We start from the raw sequence: 19,409 nt of genomic DNA, 5'->3' as shown, positions 1-19,409 counted from the left end.
AGCAGCTAATAAATCAAATGTTAGGGAAAATTCAATAAAACAACTGCCTTGAAGCAATAGTTTTCCCCTAAAAATATGGTTTAAGTCACTATGATTTTCCAGTTACTACCAACTGCATATTTCATTTTCAAAAAATTTAAGATGCAAAACAAGAAATCAAGTATTTTTATTTGTATCTGGTTTTAATGTTTACAGTCTAGTTACTTAGAATAATCAAACCCTTCCAATAATTTCCTGTGATTAGGAGATTACTAAAGGTTTTTACCAACTGAAACTACCAACTTAAGAGAAACAAAAATCATAACATTTGACAAATATATGATCACGTGTCATTAAACAGAATGCAAATGTGTCCTCCAAGCTGCTTTACAACACATATTTTAATTTCAAATGGGTCTGTGCTTCATGCCATCCACCAGCACAATCAAGAAATGAATGCAACTGAGAGATGGGTATGCTAAAAAAATACACAAATAAATAAAAAATAAAATAAATAAGATATTCCATAAAAGCACAGAGTTGATAAAGCAGGGAGGGAAAAATAAAAGAAAAAGAAAGTGTTGTAAACTTTCCCTGATTTCATAAATCCTCTGCCCACGGGGCATGGTGTGTACATAACAGAGCCCTGCAGCTATGACTTCTTAATCAATAGGATTCTTGACAGAAATATCAATCTAACTTTCTCACTGAACAGCCAGAATCTGGAATTTTCATTGAAATACTCATTTTAGCAAACCACAAGGTTGTAGGTTTGCTGCTGAGGTTGTAGGCTGTAGGTTTTTAGCCTAACTAGTCAGTAGCAAAATAACCCCAAAACATTTATCCAGAGCAATGAAGAACAGTATTCCCACTTTTAATCAAGTTTCGGATTATTTATACAGAATATAATAAAGTAATAAATACAAGGAAAGCATTGAGCTGATTTTGATTTCTCCTTATCTTTTAGATAATGACTGCATATATATCTTAGGATACATTCAAGAGAGGTTGTGAGTGTACAAATTATTTTTGGAAAGGAAATAGTTTTCTATTTTTTTAAGCATAATACAAAATAAATCAAATTAATATTTTTCATATGAAGTTCAGAATAAGTATGGGACTGTATTCAGTGACTCAGTAGTAATTGTTTTTTAGGTTTTTTTAATGTTCTTCACCTTCTGGTGTTCTAGGTAAGTGGGATAAAAGAACAAACTCAGGACAGCAGATTCATACAGCTGAACAGCACAACAAATCATATGAGACAAAAGTTCCAAATCAGAGTGGAAAAAACAATGATGAAACAGACACAGGACAAAGGACAACAATCCCAAAGATAGATGAAAGACAGACTGGAGTGAAGGCCTGTAAAGGGTGTTTCTGTGGAGGGTAGTCAGTAAAGAATTGGCATTTTCAGCACAGAGACAAGGTTTTCTGTGGTTCAGGTGTTACAAAGGACAGAGGAGAAATTATTGTTTTTTCTTCCTGTTCTTTGTATAGTTAGAAAGGCATTGATACAAGTCCAGAGCTAGTAGCTGATAATCAGATCACTCATTAACACCTAGAACTGATTGTGTGTGCACAAAAAGAGGGAAAAGAGACTTCTCAGTGAAGACTTAATTCAGAGTTTAAAGATATTATCATTCCAGCTTTTGTCACAATAAAATTTCATCGCTTAATCCTAATCTTGATTTCCCATCTCATCCTGAGAGTCTTCAATGAGCTGGACACAAAGTCCCAGAGGCAGCAGGGGAAGAGCAGAGCTGCCAGCACAGCTCTTTCTCACGGATATACACAGATCCCCTGCATCAGAAGTTTTTGTTTCTTTACAATTTATCAAGCAAAGTGTTACAGGTAGGATCCAAGCCAGTTCATTGAGAGAATCAAAGACAAATTCACAAATCCAGTGTAAGTGGATGTCCCGTGGAAGGCAGAGCAGAACCACCTGGCAGCTCTCCCTGCTGGGGAGGAGTCAGCTGGATTCATCAGCCTTCTCCCCATTCCCAGCAATGCTGCTGAGGTAAGTTTGTTGCCAGACACTATTAAAATAATTATAACTGCAAAACAAATATGGTTCCTATTAAATAACACCATGTACCTGCTAGAACAGACTGAAAGAAACATCTTTAATTCACAATTAATTTCAATGTGCCATTTCTCCTACTTGGTAAGTTACTCTACTTCAGTACTTGATTATTCTTAGTACTCCATTTATTGTGAACGTGCAAACTCCTCCTCTAAACACCAGAAGCTATTCCAGTGCAAAGAAAGAGTATTTTCCATGACAGATCTATACATTCCTATGGTCTCAATGTTATGATGTGAAAAAATTTCTAAAGCACCTTTATAAGATTCCAAAACCCTAGAAATTGAACTACTGTAGATTCCCATCAAAATAAGTGACAAATGTAATTAATGTAATTACCAACTCATATGTATTTTTTCCTTACACTAATGTTTTAAAAACGTAAGAGAAAGGAAGACAGAAGTAATTCTCCATTTTGTTCTTGAAAACAGAACAGATTTTTTAAAAGTCTTTAGTGCCTTCAAGACATTATCAATATTTGTGATATAATTCTTTAAGTAAAGTCTAAGTAATAGTGAAATTTCCTGAGAAATGTAGGAAACACTACATCCACCACTAAAACATTAGCAGGTCAATCACAAAACCCAGTACCAAAACAAGGATGTGAAATGGGGAAAATAGTGATTATTCACTAATCAAGTATTGCAAAAACTTTAGACTACATATAATTGTACTCACAGTTGACATTGGTCTCCTTTGATTCCCTTGGTTGTGCAGAAACATTTTCCTGTTTGCATGTGACAGATATTTGCATGTCCACTGCATGTGCATGCTGTAGAAGCAAAAAGGAAAAATGAGATTTCCTCACTCATACTTAATTTCATAAGTAAATGAATATTCACAGATTTTAATACCTCATTCCAAACAAATTTCCTACAAGCTGTTTCGAAGTATGTATCTATTACTACTTCAATTATAATCTTTTTCAGAAAAAAAAAAATCACTAGCATATCACTTACTTTATTTTATGCAGAGTTAAAAACTATTTGTGTGTCATGAGAGGCTGTCCTCCACAACTTAAATAACAGCAGTTTGAGAAAAGCCATTAAAACCTACCATTTCAATGTGTAATACAGAAAATTATTCATAATTCATCTTTGCTACACAGGGTGAAATCCTGACCAATGACAAAATCCATTTAGTTTGAAATGTCTAATTAAAGTATTATTGGAGATGATGTTTGGTAAAAGATTTAATATAATTGGAATTCTTGCTATTGACAAAAGTGAACAAAAAGAAGTCTCTGAAACTATTTGAACAAAGGCAGAGCAAACACTACACGTATAATCCACAAGAATTTTCTAGAAGCAGAAAACAGGCAACTTTCAAAGCTCCTGGAATCTGAACTGAAGGAGAATCACAGGAACATCATCATCCCTCCATTCCAAGGCCAAAGTAATCCTCTCCACAGTGGAGAGGATAACTCACTGCCACTCTTGCTGCCTGATAGATTCTCACCTCAAAAACATTCTCCTATTCCCAGTTCTTGAGCTCTCTTCTTCCTTTTCCTTTCCATGTTTATTTGAACTACTATCTTGTTTAGGCAGTCATTTTTTATTGCTAACCAAGTGTAAAAAATTTACTAATCTCTCCCTGGTAAATGTGTCAATACATCATCAATGGAATGACTCCCTGCTAATATTCACACCACACTCAAAGTCCTTCTTTAATCCAAAGTAACTCTGAACCTACCATGATATTCATATTAGGCTTTCACCAAAGTTTTAATTATGACTAAGATAAAGGATTTAATATATGAGGTCCTGCTTGGGAACAGATACAGTACCAAGTGATGAACCAAATAAGATAAAAGTTTATTCTCTACTTTATAATCTCATATTGAATTCCTATCACAGCATGAGTTTTAAACCTCCCTTATACTGATAAGGAATAACACACAATAAATCCTTCTTTGACAGTGTCCCATCCCAAACACATGCTCACCTCTCTGCCTCAGCCTAAAACAAATAGAGAAAAAGGTACTAGACAAAAACCTAATTAAATGTAAGATATTATTAAAATAATACATAAATTTCAGGATTTCAATGGCATGTTCAGCCCTCAGAGCTCATTAAATAGCCAGCTGAACTTAAAGAAAAATTCTTACTAAGGAGTGCCAGGCATTCAATCTGTCTGCAAGAAACACCAGAAATTTCTATGCAGCACATAGTGATGTGTGATGTTTTTCTCTGTTTCATAACAGAAAACTTCGGAAAAATATCTGCAGTTACCACAAAATACTACATTTTGTTATTCTGCTGTCCTCCTGATACTCTATAATAAATGTTCATTAAAGCACTGCCACTACATTATAAGTTATGTTTTCCCAAATCCATTAATGTTTTCCACTCTACATTTATGGAATTATTATTTAGGCACTTTAAGCTGGAAAAGCCTCTTCACAAAAGTTAGTTTTAATTGTGTAAATTTTTGCAATGCTTTCAGTGAAAAATACAGAAATATATTCTTAGCAGCTTATTCTGCTTATAGTTAAGTGCTCCATTACAATGATGCTCCATTACAAGACAGCACAAAATTATAAAGGAGCTAAAAGGGTGAATTCTGAAGCACATTCCAAAAGGTGTCAGTGTTTTGACAAATATAAAAGTTATTGCCAACTAACCTTAATTGATTGCTCCCACAATTATTGATCATTTAATAGGAAGTAGAGCAAAAATGTGAAAGTGGAAAACACAAGTGATTATACAGTAGCAGCACTTCAGTGAACATTTATTACTCTCATTCAGCAAGTTCCTATTAACCTCACTGTTCCTGGATAATACCACGGACAAAGACAACACCTTTGCATTTACAGTTTTCAAATCTAGCAAAAATCTGTTTCAGAACAATGAAAGCATATTTTAATATGCTTTTTATATGCAGTTAATTATCTGGGGCTTGCAAATGTGTGATGAAAAACGGATTCCTACCAATCTGTGGATCTCTATGTGGGGGTAACCCAAAAAAATTTCATTTTGGCCATCACTGCTGTTACTGAAGCAAATGTGAGTGTATATGAATAAAAAAATTTAATAGCAGAAGCAGGACAATGTTGTAGGACATTTGGAAAGAAGACTGAAATTCTTCCATTACCCCAATATTTCCATACTCCTCTACACATATTTTCTCTAATATTTCCTATGTGCTTCTCTCTGCTTAACCACTCTCAGTGAATGGTTTCTCCTGGGATAATAATGTAGTCAATAGTTAAAGCTGCAACTAAAGTAGGATCTTTCCCAGCCTAATGCTACTAGTTTTGTTACCTTGAAATAGACAAAGTCTTGGGATCAAATTTAAAATCATATTTTGTATCAATCATTGTAAACTGGCAGAAATCAGGAAAAGAGATTAATTTTACATTTTCCATACTTTTTTGAGGCCAACATTTCAGTTTGTTTACTGAAAGAGGTGTCAAGAACTGGAACAGGCCATGCAGGGAAGTGGTGAATTCACTGTTCCTGGAGGGATTTAAAAGATGTGTGGATGTGGCAGCTGGGGATGGGGGTTTGTGATGGGCTTGGCACTGCTGGGGTAATGACTGCACTGGGTGAGCTTAGAGGTTTTTCCCAAACAAAATGATTCCATGATTCTGTGTACTTTGTGCTGCACTCTGGAACAAAAACAGTGAGTTTAGCCCAACTTCAAATCTTCCCATCCTACTCTTCATCTCCAACTTGGGTTTAGATAATGCACGCCTGCTTTTGTTTAAACAGTTATTTTAAATACTTAATTACCATGCTTTTTACCAAGAATTAAATATTTAAAATAAATAATCTGTGGCTCACAATAAAAACCTGCTTAAAAGATAGACTTTAAAACTTTGTTTTGTTATTTTTTACATAGTAAGTGAAATGATGACATTAGAGCTTTAAAAACAACATGAAATGCTTGCAATATCTACTCTATTTTTAGGGAAATAGCAGCTCAAGATACTCTTTTGTACAACAAGCAGATTCTAAATGGAACAGAAGATTATATGAAAACAATATAATCCAGTAGAGCAAATCCATGCTGCAAAATCAGAAACCTACAGAATTTATTAAATAATAAATCCACTGTATGATTGATTCCAAGTTGCCAGCTCAGCATATAAATGTTCTTGCTGACAACAGAAGAATACCCATCACTCTTTCCATGCAGTGTGCATTTTAAACAATTGAATTTAAAAACACTCACTGCTTAGCCCCCATCTCCAACATACAACTGCAAGAGCATTTTTCTCACAAATGGAGCTCACTACAGATGCTGATTTAAGTAAATATGTTTGCTTACATGAAAGTTGCTAAACCAGAGCTGCATGTGGATAATTACTATAAGACACCTTGCTGATGTTTTTTAAAGTAAAGCTATGACAATGCCATTAAATATTGAGGTGTGCTACTTTGTTAATTTTGCTAACATTCAAGGAATAAGTTAAATCAAAAGAAAAGGAAATAGAGTATTTCTCTTAGATTAGGCTAAGCAAGAAATAACAAGTATAAACTTATATTAGATCCAGAATTTTTAATACTCAGTTTCCCTCTAAATGTTCACCTATGTAATCTATTACTCTACTCATATGGCAACTGCCCTACAGAGACTATTTTCTACATTAGGAGTATTGCAAAACTCTCCAGTCACTTAATTCTCTAGAAATATGTATTTAGCTAGAAGCCCCTGATACCCTTTTCATATTCAACAATTGCTTTTATAGGAAATACATCCATTCAGCCTTTGAGACAGGAAATGTAAAATCAAAAAGATGTGCCAAATAACACTTCTGCAATATTATTAATTAAGCAGCATTAAAATTAAGTTAAAGAACTTCTACGAAGCAAAAAGTACAAAGGAGTACAAAGAAAAAAAAAGGTGAAAAGGTATTAAAACACACTGCTGTACATGCAGAAATAGAACTGGCATTTTACGGTGACATTATTATCCCCCAAAATAAATCAGTCTTACTAGAATAATTTACACATATATAACTAATTTTATTTTCCTCTTTCTGGTTTTACCTTGTGATTTATATTTCTTTAGTCTCAAATTAATTTATTTTTATAGAAACCTAATAGGACAGAAAAGAAAAAAACACAAGGTGTACTAACACAGTGGTAAGGACTGTGAGACAGAGATAAAAGTTAACAGAATAAACAAATAATTTGGATTTCTGTCACTCAGGGAACTTAAAGTCATATTAAAACACAGACAATTTCACTAAACCTTGAACTAACACTACTGAGATCATGTGACCACTGGTAAGGCAATGACTTTTTCCTGAAAAGCAACAGTCAACAACCTGGAAATCACAGGTGTCACCTCCTTAGCTTTCAGGATTAAACATACATTCCAGAAGGGGGATATTTATCCTAATAAACCCAGAAACAACAAACAGACTGATTATCTGTGGCAGAAATCAAAATTTCGTTTGGTTGAACTTAAAGACAACCTTCATCACTTAAAGGCTTGTATTTGTTCTTTAGCCATTTTTGCTCTGGTAAAATAGCTCTGCAGTGTTTGTATTCCTTCTGTTGAAAGCATTCATCCTGAAAAGTGAACTGATTTCTTTTGTTTATTTGCAATAAATACCTCTCAAGCAATCACAGGAAAGCTGGCTGTCTTTAATCATCAGCAACAAACAGTATAAAGACAGCTTGGAAAACCATAATTTTGTTTTATAGAAGTAGATAATGAAAATGCAACACACAAGATTAACACTGAAAGACAGGATCTTTTTTCTTGTTAGGAACTGAGCAGAATCCTAAACAATTAACAAGAGTAATGCTGTGCCTGAAACTCTCATGCCAATATTGAGTCACTCTACAGAATTTTTATTATTTGCTGTTTGAATAATATGCATTTTCTATCAAAAAACATGCTGAACCAAAACATTGCCACATGAACTCATGAAATACAGTAGCTGCAATTTCATGTTTTCCATGTTAATCTGTTTGAAAAACTGAAATTTTACATTAGCTTTGAACATAGAAAAATGAAAAATTCCAAGTGAAATTATTAATACTACTTTATTTGGAGATAAGTTTAACTCGTCATACTTATTAATTTCCTTTTCATTCTTTCCACTTATTAATTTCATTTCCAAATATAATATTAATATTGGTTACCAAATACTAAATTGCCTACAAATTTTAGACTGGATTAACATACAGAGTTTAAGAGTTCAACTTAAAACTGGACTCTATATATATCTGATGTATGGGACAATTTTTTACATATACAAGCATTTAAAGAGACCTTTCACAAGATTCAAAATATTATTTCTTAAATTACTCTTAGTTTTCTCAGCTGTGAAGAGATTTCTCACATGAAAACACAAGAGAAAATTAGAATTACTTAAAAAGGAAGTAATTTCAGATGTGACAGACAAACTTTTACCAGCTTTAGTAAAAACTAAAACAGTGAGTCTTGATAGTTATTTTCAAAGCAAAAATGTAAAGTGAAGATTTTGGAAACCTTCATGTTCTAATGTCCATACTGAGATGTGTTTAAGACATTTTCAGAGAATAAAAGGCCTAGTACCTACTATTGTTGTTATTATGTCTTTTGAAATTTTCTTAAGACAGCAGCTTCTCTACTATTTTGGAAATTTTGGTCAAAAAACCTCCTTTCATCAAAAGGCTGTTATTTTTCCGCTAATTCCCTCCAAAGAGAATTTGTAAGTTATTACAAACAAACAAACAAAACAAACAAACAAACAAAAAAAAACCCAACAAAATAAACGTTATTATAAGGCAGTATGAAATGCAAAACTATTTAAAAGCATTCAAAAGTTATTCATAGCAGCCTAAAATGTAAGAAAAAATTCCAATCTAAGGTGAAAAACATCTGAAGTCAACAACTGGTGATTGCAATTATTTGTGTGTATTTGGTCATTCAGAGTAAAAGCCCAAAGAAAAGAAATTATTTCTACAATTTATCAAGCAAAAATGCCACGAAATGTAAAGAAGTCAGCAAATCATTTCCCTCTGTTAGCCATTAGGAGGTACAAAATAAGACTGATTTTTAATGTATTCCATTGCAAGGGAGGCTTTTTTTTTGCCCTTAAATAACTAATGTGGTCTGGCATTGTAATGTATTTCATTAAGCACTCAGAAAATGAAGGCAGAATCAACTGCAATCAAACTGAAATGCCATTACAAGTTTTTTTGAAGATCTTCATTTGATCAGTTGAGGAATGAGCTGCATAATGCCTCAAAATCTATTTTCTCACCAGCTCAGGGGGGTTCCCAGGCTCCCCTAGGGAAAGGGTTGACCATTTCAATCCAAAACACACATAGAAGGAGAGATGCAGAAACTAGAAATGAAAAAAATTCCTGCTTTTTCTATTGCATTTGGGATGAGAAGACTGGCTTTGGTCAAAGGCTTATTTGAGGATCAAGTAACAGTGATTTAAGAAAATGTCATCTTCAGCTTGCAGCTGCCTGCCCCCAGTGCCCCCTGAGCCAGACACAGCACCTACGTGAGCTCCTGACATCACCTTCAGTACAGGGTAAAATATGTTTGTTTATCTCAGGTTGACAAAATCAGTACAGTTCTAGACAGCTGAAAGTTTCTAAATCATGTCCTGCCTACCTCCTCTAGGAATATCATTTGGAAACCAATGGATTTACACTTTTCATTAGGAAGGTGAACATACTGATACAAAGCTCAGACAGCACATCAGAAATACATTTTAAAAGTATTCCTTACCAGATAAAATAAATTTATAGCATGTAAACCTTAAAAAAACCACAAGAATAAGAATGCAGAGCCACTGGTTCATCATTGTCAGAAACTGTGTTCCACAAGAGCATGCAGGAGGACTTGATCACTAACATCAGTAAGAGCAAGAGAATTGTCATTAATCACTGCAAGTAGATTAAATAAGCACAGAGATAAAGGAATATAATATAAATCAAACTGCTGTATCTCTTCAATATCTGTAAAAGCTATAAGTGGTGATCAATTAAAGGATGCCTGAATTCAAGGTTCTCAGGATAAGATGCTGAACAAGCACAAAATGCCTGCTTCTTACACAGATTAAGATAGCACAACTTGTTCTTATTCTTTTTACTATTTCAAATACTTTTGTTGCATAGTAGACTCAGAAACATTTTAAATTAAGGTTTGTTTTTTTTTCATTTTTCTTTTTAAAAAAGCTACCTTGTTCCTACTCCACTTGAGTAAATTAGAATCAACTTTGCTGGATGGAGAAGTTACACAAAGCAGCCCAGTGCAGCCATCAGCCTTAAGGAACAAAACTGTAGTTAATAAAATTGGTTACTAGTGATTTAACTACACAATTACACTGCAATTGTTCAAGATGGAAACAAAACTTCCTTAGGCAAGAAAAAAAAATCAGTGGTTCTCCACAATCAGCCATTCCAACATCAATCCTAAGGTGATGCATGAACCAGCTCTTTGCCATGCTGACTGCTCCTAAAATCACATCATTCTGCAATGGGCACACACATCCTGGTTTAGGAAATAAAATCAAATTTAGAGAATCAAGAGGTAGCTTAAAACAGTTGTACTTGACAGGAAGTTTATAAAAATCTTCTGTATGCAGAACAGCAAAAATGTTAAACATGTTGAACAGGCATCCAGTCAAAACCTTTTGAAATCCCACAGCCACACAAATAATCTCTCTCTGGAGGTTAATCATGCTACATTCAACAGTTTTCTTATTTTTTCCTCCCATAAAATTATGAGCACCTAATGTCTACTGATACTTGACAATGATACTTTCCTTGAAGTGTAACTCCAGCTTCACTTAACATTATTCTAAGTAGGTTATGGAATACAAATGTATCTATAGAAAGTTTCCTAATTTTAGGTTGAGTTTTTGTTTGAACTTACAATTAATTGTGCTAGAAATCAGACTCAGTAACATAGCTCTAATCTACCAAAAAAAAAAAAAGTTATCTGTATACACAAGAATTAACAGCATATTGAGAAGTTTGCTTAGCACATTTTGCTTGCCAGTCAAAGAAAACTGGAACAGCAATTTTTAAAGATGTCTTTTTCCAAGTTCCTCAACAAAGTTTTTCCTATGGCAATCCACTTCTGCTTTAGTAGCACAGGACTGATTTTGAATACATTCTGATTGACGTGAACCTAATTTAAATTCATAACTAAGCCCAACTACAGGCTTCACTCAGTGGTCAGACTACCTTGGATACTGTTCAATAAACAGCACTCATTAAAGGAAGGAAAATAAGTTTTCAAATCACCTTTGGGGAAATAGGTCTTCTTAAAAAGGGTGTTTATTCTGACTACTCTAAATCTGCAAAAAGCTGCATGAGGCTTTTCTTGAATAGCTTATTGTGCTAGAATCTCTTTTCTTTGTGTTTCATATGAACCAAGAGACCCTTTTCCTTCTACTAAAACCAAATTCCAGCATTTTAGTTAACACTAAATGCTTTTATTCTATGATAAGGTATTTTATTTTGAAAAAAAAAAAAAAGGAATTGGTGTCATCTCTATTCAATGCTGAAAGGTAAAAAACGAATTAGTGAAAACAAAACAAAACACCACTATTGCAAAATGGGATTTCTTGACAGTCCCCTCATTTGTCAAAACCTTCAGATACTTTGTTTGTACAGCAGGAACAAAATCATGTTATCTGCTGGAACTTAGCATGTGAGATTTTCTTAGAATAATCTTAAATTACAGCTTCTTATCACAGTTTTGCTGTGAACTTGTAACACACTGTTTCTTACAAACCAAGGTACAAGCAAACAGGTTTTTCTAATTTAGTTCCCTATTCTGGTACCTGAAGACAGTACAGGGCACACAATACTCTTTGTTCCACTGATTTCCAACATTTACCTACTTTTATGTAAAATGTCTTTATTCACAAAGGCTCCTGTGCTCTTGTGTCATAAGCAACCAATCCACTGAAGATCCCTTTCTCCTGTGATTAATCTTGAAGTGTCTGGACTAAAAGATACTTGTGATTTTTTAATTTCATACTTAGTCACTGTGAAAAGAGGACTTCTAGAATATAGTATTTAACCTAATACAAAATTACCTGTAAATTTTAGACAGCTAATGATGGAATCCCAAATGTGTGATCTTGCACCAGTGATGTCCACAAATTCCCTACATGCTAGACATTAAAACAGGTAAGCAGAAAAACTATACAAAACCTCTGTATCCCAAGCTGCCATTTCATACTCTAAGAGAGTCAAAACTCACATTTGAATATTTGTTCTACTTTAGGAAGATGCAGAAATAAATGCTTTTGCTGTAATTTATACTGCTAATTGAGGATACTTATGCTTCTTACAGTTCTGTTTTTTCCTCCAGTAGATGTCAGTTAAAGCTCTTTGCCTACATTCTTAGTCCTACTTTAAACAGGACTCATGGTCCTAGAATATAAGATTTTGGACCAGAAACCTTTTTGAAACAGAACTGTGTGTTGCAGAAGAAAAAAGTCCAAGTTTACAGCTGTCTCTTGATGAAGATTTAAATGCAAGACTTTCTCTCTCCTTTTTGGACTCCAAAAAGCCACTTCTCAGGCCAACAGCACTTGCCCAACTTTTCCTGTTGAAATAGCATCATCCATCCATTCCTAAAGCTGTTAGTCTCCAGGTGTTTTAAGACCAAAACTCATAGTACAATGGCCACATATTTGATATTTACCATCTAAAACTATTCCTAAGGAACCAATTAATTCCACATTTAGGTTTACTGTCTTAAATAAAGTAATAAAAAAAATTATATTCAGATGGTCTATATTTGATGCTTCTCTACCAGCCCTATGCAATCCCAAACTACAGGCAATTCTAAAGCTACATAGCAATAGTGTTAAAGTGAAAAATTAAGACTGCTGCTTTCTGTTCACTCATTGGTTAAATAACTTTTTGAAATGTTAAAAAATAAGTCTAAATGTAAATTAGTAGGTATCTTCCTATCAACTACATACACAACAATTTTAGTTTAAAAAAAGAAGTGAATAAAAAATTGTTTTCCTTGTCATGTTATCAACCTTTTCCTTTATGATAGACAGGTTGCTTTTGGTAATGTGCGAAATTATGTAATCTGCTGTCCATCAAATTTCATATACAAATGCTGTGAACATATTCATATATACATGTACAACTATATTCTAAGAATATGGCTGGGGAGCAAACAAAGGCATCCTGTTTATATCATCCTGGGCTCTATGGACCAGTTTTCCTGGGATCTATTTCCAATTGGTTTTCTTTAGCACATTTCTCCTATTTTTCCATGGATATCCTAATTCAAATTGATGCTTTTGATGCTAAAAATTCAGAATGCATATTATTTAAAAGAATGTGCATAAAAGTGGGTTTTGGTGTAAGCATCCCATCTAAAGAACCCCACAATTACTTTAAGGTAATTGAACTGGATTCTTTTTATAAATATCTAACACACTTATTGCCCTCTGTGATCTACAGGGAAAGTTCTCTGTCTGTTCTGGAGGGTGCCCCTGGCAGCTTTCAACAGTCTTTCTTTTGGAGAAGAAAGGAAGGAAATCAGAATCAGCTCCTCCACAGAGGGTCATGATGAAAACATATTATGAAGGTTGCCACTACTGAATAGGTAAAAATTACAGAAATAGTGCCAGAGAAAATAGTTTGTAAAGTCACCCATTAGGCACCTTTAAAAGTTAGAACCTAAAATCCAAGGAGACCATTGTCAATCTGCTGCCAGGATGAGTTTAACATCTTTCTCATGTCTCTCTTTCAAAGACACTTGAAGTAATGGCTTGTGGCACCCTTGGCCTCTTCTCTCAAAATCCACACCTCAGCTGTCAGTAACTCGGCAGAATAATCACATTTTCTAAAGAACAAGATTTGAACACCATGGAAGAGCATTCTTCGTATATAACTTCGGGGACAACACATCACTAATAAGTTTTAGTTTTTATTCTTTTAACCAACACTAATAATTAGAAATATGTATCTATACAACTAATCTACTGCTGGGTTAAATTTCACCAACGGCCTTCACCTAAGGGCTCTCACAAATTAGTCTTTTATTGATACCTGTCTGATTTACTTTTTTTAATGTCTTGAGGGATTTCCTGTACATGCCAGTTGGGTGGCCCATGTCTAGATGCCAAAGTTTATGTGGAATGCATTCAAGCAACAGTATGTGTAGATGTATGCACATAGGTGTACAAATACAGGTGGTGCACACATGGTGTATATTTGCTAAAAACATACTGACTTTTGACAATGGCTTGAAGATCTCATTAAAAAAAATCAGATGTTTCTAGAAAAATATTAACTTTACCTTTCCAAACAGAATGATTACAAACCAAAAGCGGGGGGAAGCTGCTGCCTTTGGTATTGCAAATGCCCAATGTCTGATAAAAGAGAAATGAAAAGACAACAGGAATGCTGCAGACTTGCTTAAAAAACATCACCTCAACAGCCTGTGTGGTTAGAAGCTTTTTCAGAATGGCCATCAGTGTCTCTGGTGCCTTTAAGGGCTGCTAAGAGAAAAATCAGTGCAAAAGCAACAATGGCAGCACAATTCTGGGAAGACTGAATGCTGCTTGGAGTGTTATCCCATTATTAAGGAAAATGAGAATACAGCAAAATGCTTACATTGTCTTATTATTATTAAATCTATTATACATTCATTGTGTGTGTCATTAGTTACTGTAAAGAATTTTTTCCTGGCATCTCGTAAATTGTAAGGATAATTTTTTAAAATATCATGCATAAAGAACATGACAAGGTGATAAGCAGCTAGAGCAATTTTTTTAACACTGACAACTAAGTAGATGATTAATGAGTTTGAAAATAATACTAAAAAACATCACTAAGATGAAACAAAATTGTTTCAAGCAATCTGCCATAATGGGGTTTTTTGCACTTTATGTACAGGCTGTAGTACACACACAGCTCTATTTTTTTTCTAGAATTTCTATTTTAAAACTGTGTATTTCCCAGAAATGCAGCACATAACACAGCAAGACCCTGAAGAAAACAAAACACCCAGAGAAACCACCAAGACAGCAAGCCAGGACCTGTTCACACCTACAGTCAAAGCTGCTTTACTTCCAAAATCCAATAATATTCAATTATGAGTTCTCTGTCACTGAATTTCAATATGCATACCTTCAAAATCATCCCTCAAATGGGACTTGAGCAAAATTTAGAAAAAAATTAATCAAAGTGATTTGGAATATCTACTTTCAAGCTCTTCAACACCTCAGACTGAAATGCTGCCCAGGTGTCCCAGGAACAGCTGAGTTGTGTCCCAGGAATCACTGAGCTGTGATTCTCTCATCTAATCTTCACCACAGCACAGAATTTGCCTTATTCTGTTCAAGACAGGGTTTGATTACTTAAATATTTCTGGCACAGGCTGACAGCACTGAATTAGCACTCCAAGGACTTCCCATGGATTTGCTTGGCCTGGAAACCCAAACCTGTCTCCTCCTAGAGCATCCTGTTCCTTTATGTCCAGAATTCACCTCTGCCTTCCCTCCTGTTTTCTCGCACATTGAGATAACTCTTACAAAGGATGCTGGTAACTTGGGTGGTACCCTCTCTTCATGCTTTCTTTGCTAGACAGGGGGTTTAGATGACAAATCTTAGGTATGTGCACAGGGTCTGGACTTACTAATTTGTGCACTACCATTTTTTTCCAAGAAAGAATGCAACATTTTTTTGTACAAGCTAAAATATTTTATGATTTAAGATAATACATTACTTTCATTTTCTATTATGGCTACCTATTTGACACCACAGACTACCTGAAACCATTTTAATTAGTGTAAGAATAGATAACTAATAGATTACAGTCACAGAACTTCCCTTATCATAAAAGACCCCTGCAATTTAGTACTGATTTTTGTACAGAATGCAGCAATGAATCAAATACAAAATAATTCAAACTATATATTTGAACAATGGAATGTCATAAAGAACTGAAGGAGCACATATATCTTCACTGCAAGCCACATCTTAGGACAACTGAATATAAAGCTAATTTTTACACCAAGAATACGAATTCTAACTCTCATTCTCTGTATTGAAAAGAGACTTCAAGTGACAGAATTTAAATGAATAATTGGTATTAGGTATGGTTATTTCAAGAAAAAGAATAGTAATGATTTCTTAAAAAATATTACTGTTGCCAAACTATTGCCCATCAGCAACCAAAACCACATTTCTGACAAAAATAAACCAGTCTCAGCTACGGGGGAAACCTGCATAGTATGGAAAGCTTTTTCAGTCTACAGTAACTGAAATGCTACAGATTCAAAAGTAAGTCGTATACAAATTAGTGACATCTTAGTAACATTAATGACCCAAAATATGGCAAACATCCACAGCTTCATTTCATATATAATCAGAATACTTTATCTTCACCCAGTAGCTCCCTGCTTTCTAGATTTCAGACTCCAAGACACTACAGAATATTAGGACTGGAGAAAAATGTGTGGAATCAGCTAGTTCCCTACCCATTTCTAAAGCCTGAGACATTTGAAAATTTAAAAGGGATAGTGTAAGTGGTAATGCAGATTTCATAGCATATTTAGGTAATCTTTCACGGTTTAACCAGTAGAAATTTTTCCTTGTATTCCACCTTAATCTTTCTTGTTGCAACCTAATCCCATTACTTCCTCCTCAACCAAAATGAGGGCGTGGGGGAAGGCACTTTATCATCTCCCTCTCTTTTCAGCTTCCCTTCATGCATCTGAAGCCTGCTATTATGCCTCCATCTTTTCTTTGTCCTTCTGCAAGGTTTGTCACATTTCCTAAGTCTGCGTCATATCAGGATGCAAAGCAAGTCCTTAGATCTGTTTTAAAGCTATTGAAATGTCAGCAATTATAGTGAGTGAAAATCCCAAAAAGTCTTTTTTATTAGCCATTCTTTAATCACAACTATTCAAAACCTTTTGAAATCTGAATTGTATCTTTTTTCTATAACAACTGTTACTCATTCCATGGTAATTTAATACCATAACACTATGTAATACCACTATAAATGTATCAGTTATCTGATGACAGTTGTAAAGCCACCATTAGTACCAGAGTGGAAAAAAATTATATTTTAACAGAATTTGCCATCCCTGGACAAAGGTCAGAACAGAATTGATCACTCAGAGGTGGAAAGTCATATCTTTTAGAGCTTTTTGAATTACCTCCTAGGAGTGTAAACAGAAAGGATTTAGGAAACTATTGGCATAGTTAGGGAAAAAAGATAAAAGTTTTTCAAGGACTTCAAGGCTTGCTATGCATGTCCTCCTCCTTCTTGAGGGCTACGAGAAGCTATATAAAAAAGGAAGGTTTTCTTGCAAATTATTTTAATCTGCATCACCAACAGTCAAACTAAGAGCTCAGATTTTACCTGTAAGTAAATATATCATGACAGCAGAAAACGTAATGTGTGTACTGAATACATAAGTACTTTCATCAGGACACTGGAAAAAGTTTTTTTACGTCATGAGTGTGCCAGGGAAATGACCTGCAGATTTTATCCCAGAGCACACGACTTCACCTTTGCAGTGCAGAGATCAAGTGCATCCTCTGTCCCCAGCTTTGACTGCTCTCCAATTCAAAGCAAGCTCTGTCCTTGTAACTATAGCAACTTGATCCATGAAGAATATTACAGTATTACAGATGTACTTTCAGAGTTATAGTCGTCATCTTGTCATGCCTTTAAAAAGTTTTCAACCTGCATCCTCAAAGTAATTAATCAGGAGCTCCAAGGGGAACACACACCATGTGCTCAGGCAGCCATGGAACCAAAGGCTGAGTTGGTGGGGAAAAGCAAAGTTGGTGGGGTCCAGCCAGAAACTCAGCTGGCAGCAGCAAACTGACACAAGATGCAACTCTAAAAATTACTGGTTTGGGTGGTTTTTTAGTTCCTTGTGATTCTTTTGTCCTTTGATTGTCTTCATGTAATTTCCTGCCTTATTTTCTCCTTATTTCAGTCACATTTAAGCTCAGCTTCTAAATGGGTTGCCCTTTCAACTCCTATTTTTCTCTGTATGTTTCTATTTTAATAATGGTTTTAATTTCCAGACAACTTTAATTTTTTTTTTCCTGCATTACCAATAGTATTAGCAGAATGAAGGAGAAAAGAAATAGAGCCATTACTTTCTTTCTTTATGTTTGCACTGTCCCTGGTCCCAGCTATGGTTCCTCTTAATTTCCAGTAACACTGATTTGACTTATCTATGGATCTCTGGTATTTTTTCCTGCAGAAATCCCTGGCCCACAGTTTGGGCACCTCTATCACATGATACTGCAGAAAATCTAACAGTTCACAACTACAACAGCCTTCAAAAATATCCTAAGGATGTAAACATTTATTATATGCTCTCTACTGAAAATACAACACACCATAGCACATAAAGTATTGAAATAATTATTATTTTTATTTTTTAAAGCATTCTCCAGTCAAAATAGCTCCTGTTATAATCATGTCTACCAATAAAAATATGCATTTTTACAGACTAGGTTTGAAAAAACAAGTTGTAAAATTTATAATTTTACTGGCCTTATAAATTGATTTCAGCCATTATTACACCACGCATATTTCACTAAAGGTGATGGAATGCTTATTTGGTTGATAGCTAATGTATCCCTGAAGAATAAAAGCTGTATGAATACATCATTTTGCCATAAAGGTGATACAGACAGCAAAAGAACATTTTGTCAACTTCAGGAGAAAAACTGAACTATTAAGAATTATTTAAAGCATCATAAAGCCTCAGCAAAATGTTCAATTGTCAATAAAGGTAGACATTAATCTTTCTATCCCCTTGAACACAATTTTTACATATCGTGCTTGAGTGTACCAGATGTGAATCTTTATGCACTGCCTACTGCACATTAGAGTGCTGAGGAGCCAACAAACCCTTTAAATGAAGAAATATTCCTTGAGAAGCAAAGGTCTGGTTAAAGAAATATCAGTAATGGAGAAGAAAAAGTCATGGGACAAAACTTTCCAGCACCCTCCTAGATTCAAAGCCAATCTTATTGAGGTTCCACATTGAGTAGGTTCCTCCTTCCAGCATTTAGTTTTAAGGGAAGGAGTACCTGTAGCCCTACAGCAATATGCAAAAGCCACTTGCAGTATTTGACTTCATTCTTTCCTTGACTTCAAGGAGAATCCTCCAGTGCAGTAGTTTAAAAATGAAACTTTTAACAGGTCTGGGTGCTTTGCCATCCTCAGCACACCAGGACTTTTTGTTTCATCTATACATGAGTAAGACCTTTTTGTCTGTTAAATGGGTAATTCCTCCACTAGAATCACATATTTATACAAATCAGTGTTACCAGATATTCTAGCAGATATTGAAGTTTATTTATAAGCATCTTCTCACTGTCTCTAACAGAATTGTTCACATGGAATTTAATGACATCTCTCT

The 19,409-nt window shown here is 34.6% G+C and overlaps 1 protein-coding gene across 4 annotated transcripts in view; it reads right to left on the bottom strand.

The window, feature by feature from the left end:
- ATRNL1 (attractin like 1) overlaps positions 1 to 19,409 on the bottom strand; it is a 430,566-nt gene that overhangs the window by 296,288 nt on the left and 114,869 nt on the right. For all 4 annotated transcript variants that reach the window (XM_021537269.4, XM_021537270.4, XM_021537271.4 and 1 more), the window contains exon 20: positions 2,741 to 2,834. In XM_021537269.4, coding sequence (XP_021392944.1) covers positions 2,741 to 2,834 — 94 coding nt within the window. The remainder of the gene's footprint in view (positions 1 to 2,740; positions 2,835 to 19,409) is intronic.

The sequence above is a fragment of the Lonchura striata genome, chromosome 6 (assembly GCF_050655825.1).
Source record: "Lonchura striata isolate lonStrDom1 chromosome 6, ASM5065582v1, whole genome shotgun sequence".
Taxonomy (NCBI): domain Eukaryota; kingdom Metazoa; phylum Chordata; class Aves; order Passeriformes; family Estrildidae; genus Lonchura; species Lonchura striata.
This window is presented reverse-complemented; position numbering and strand designations above follow the sequence as displayed.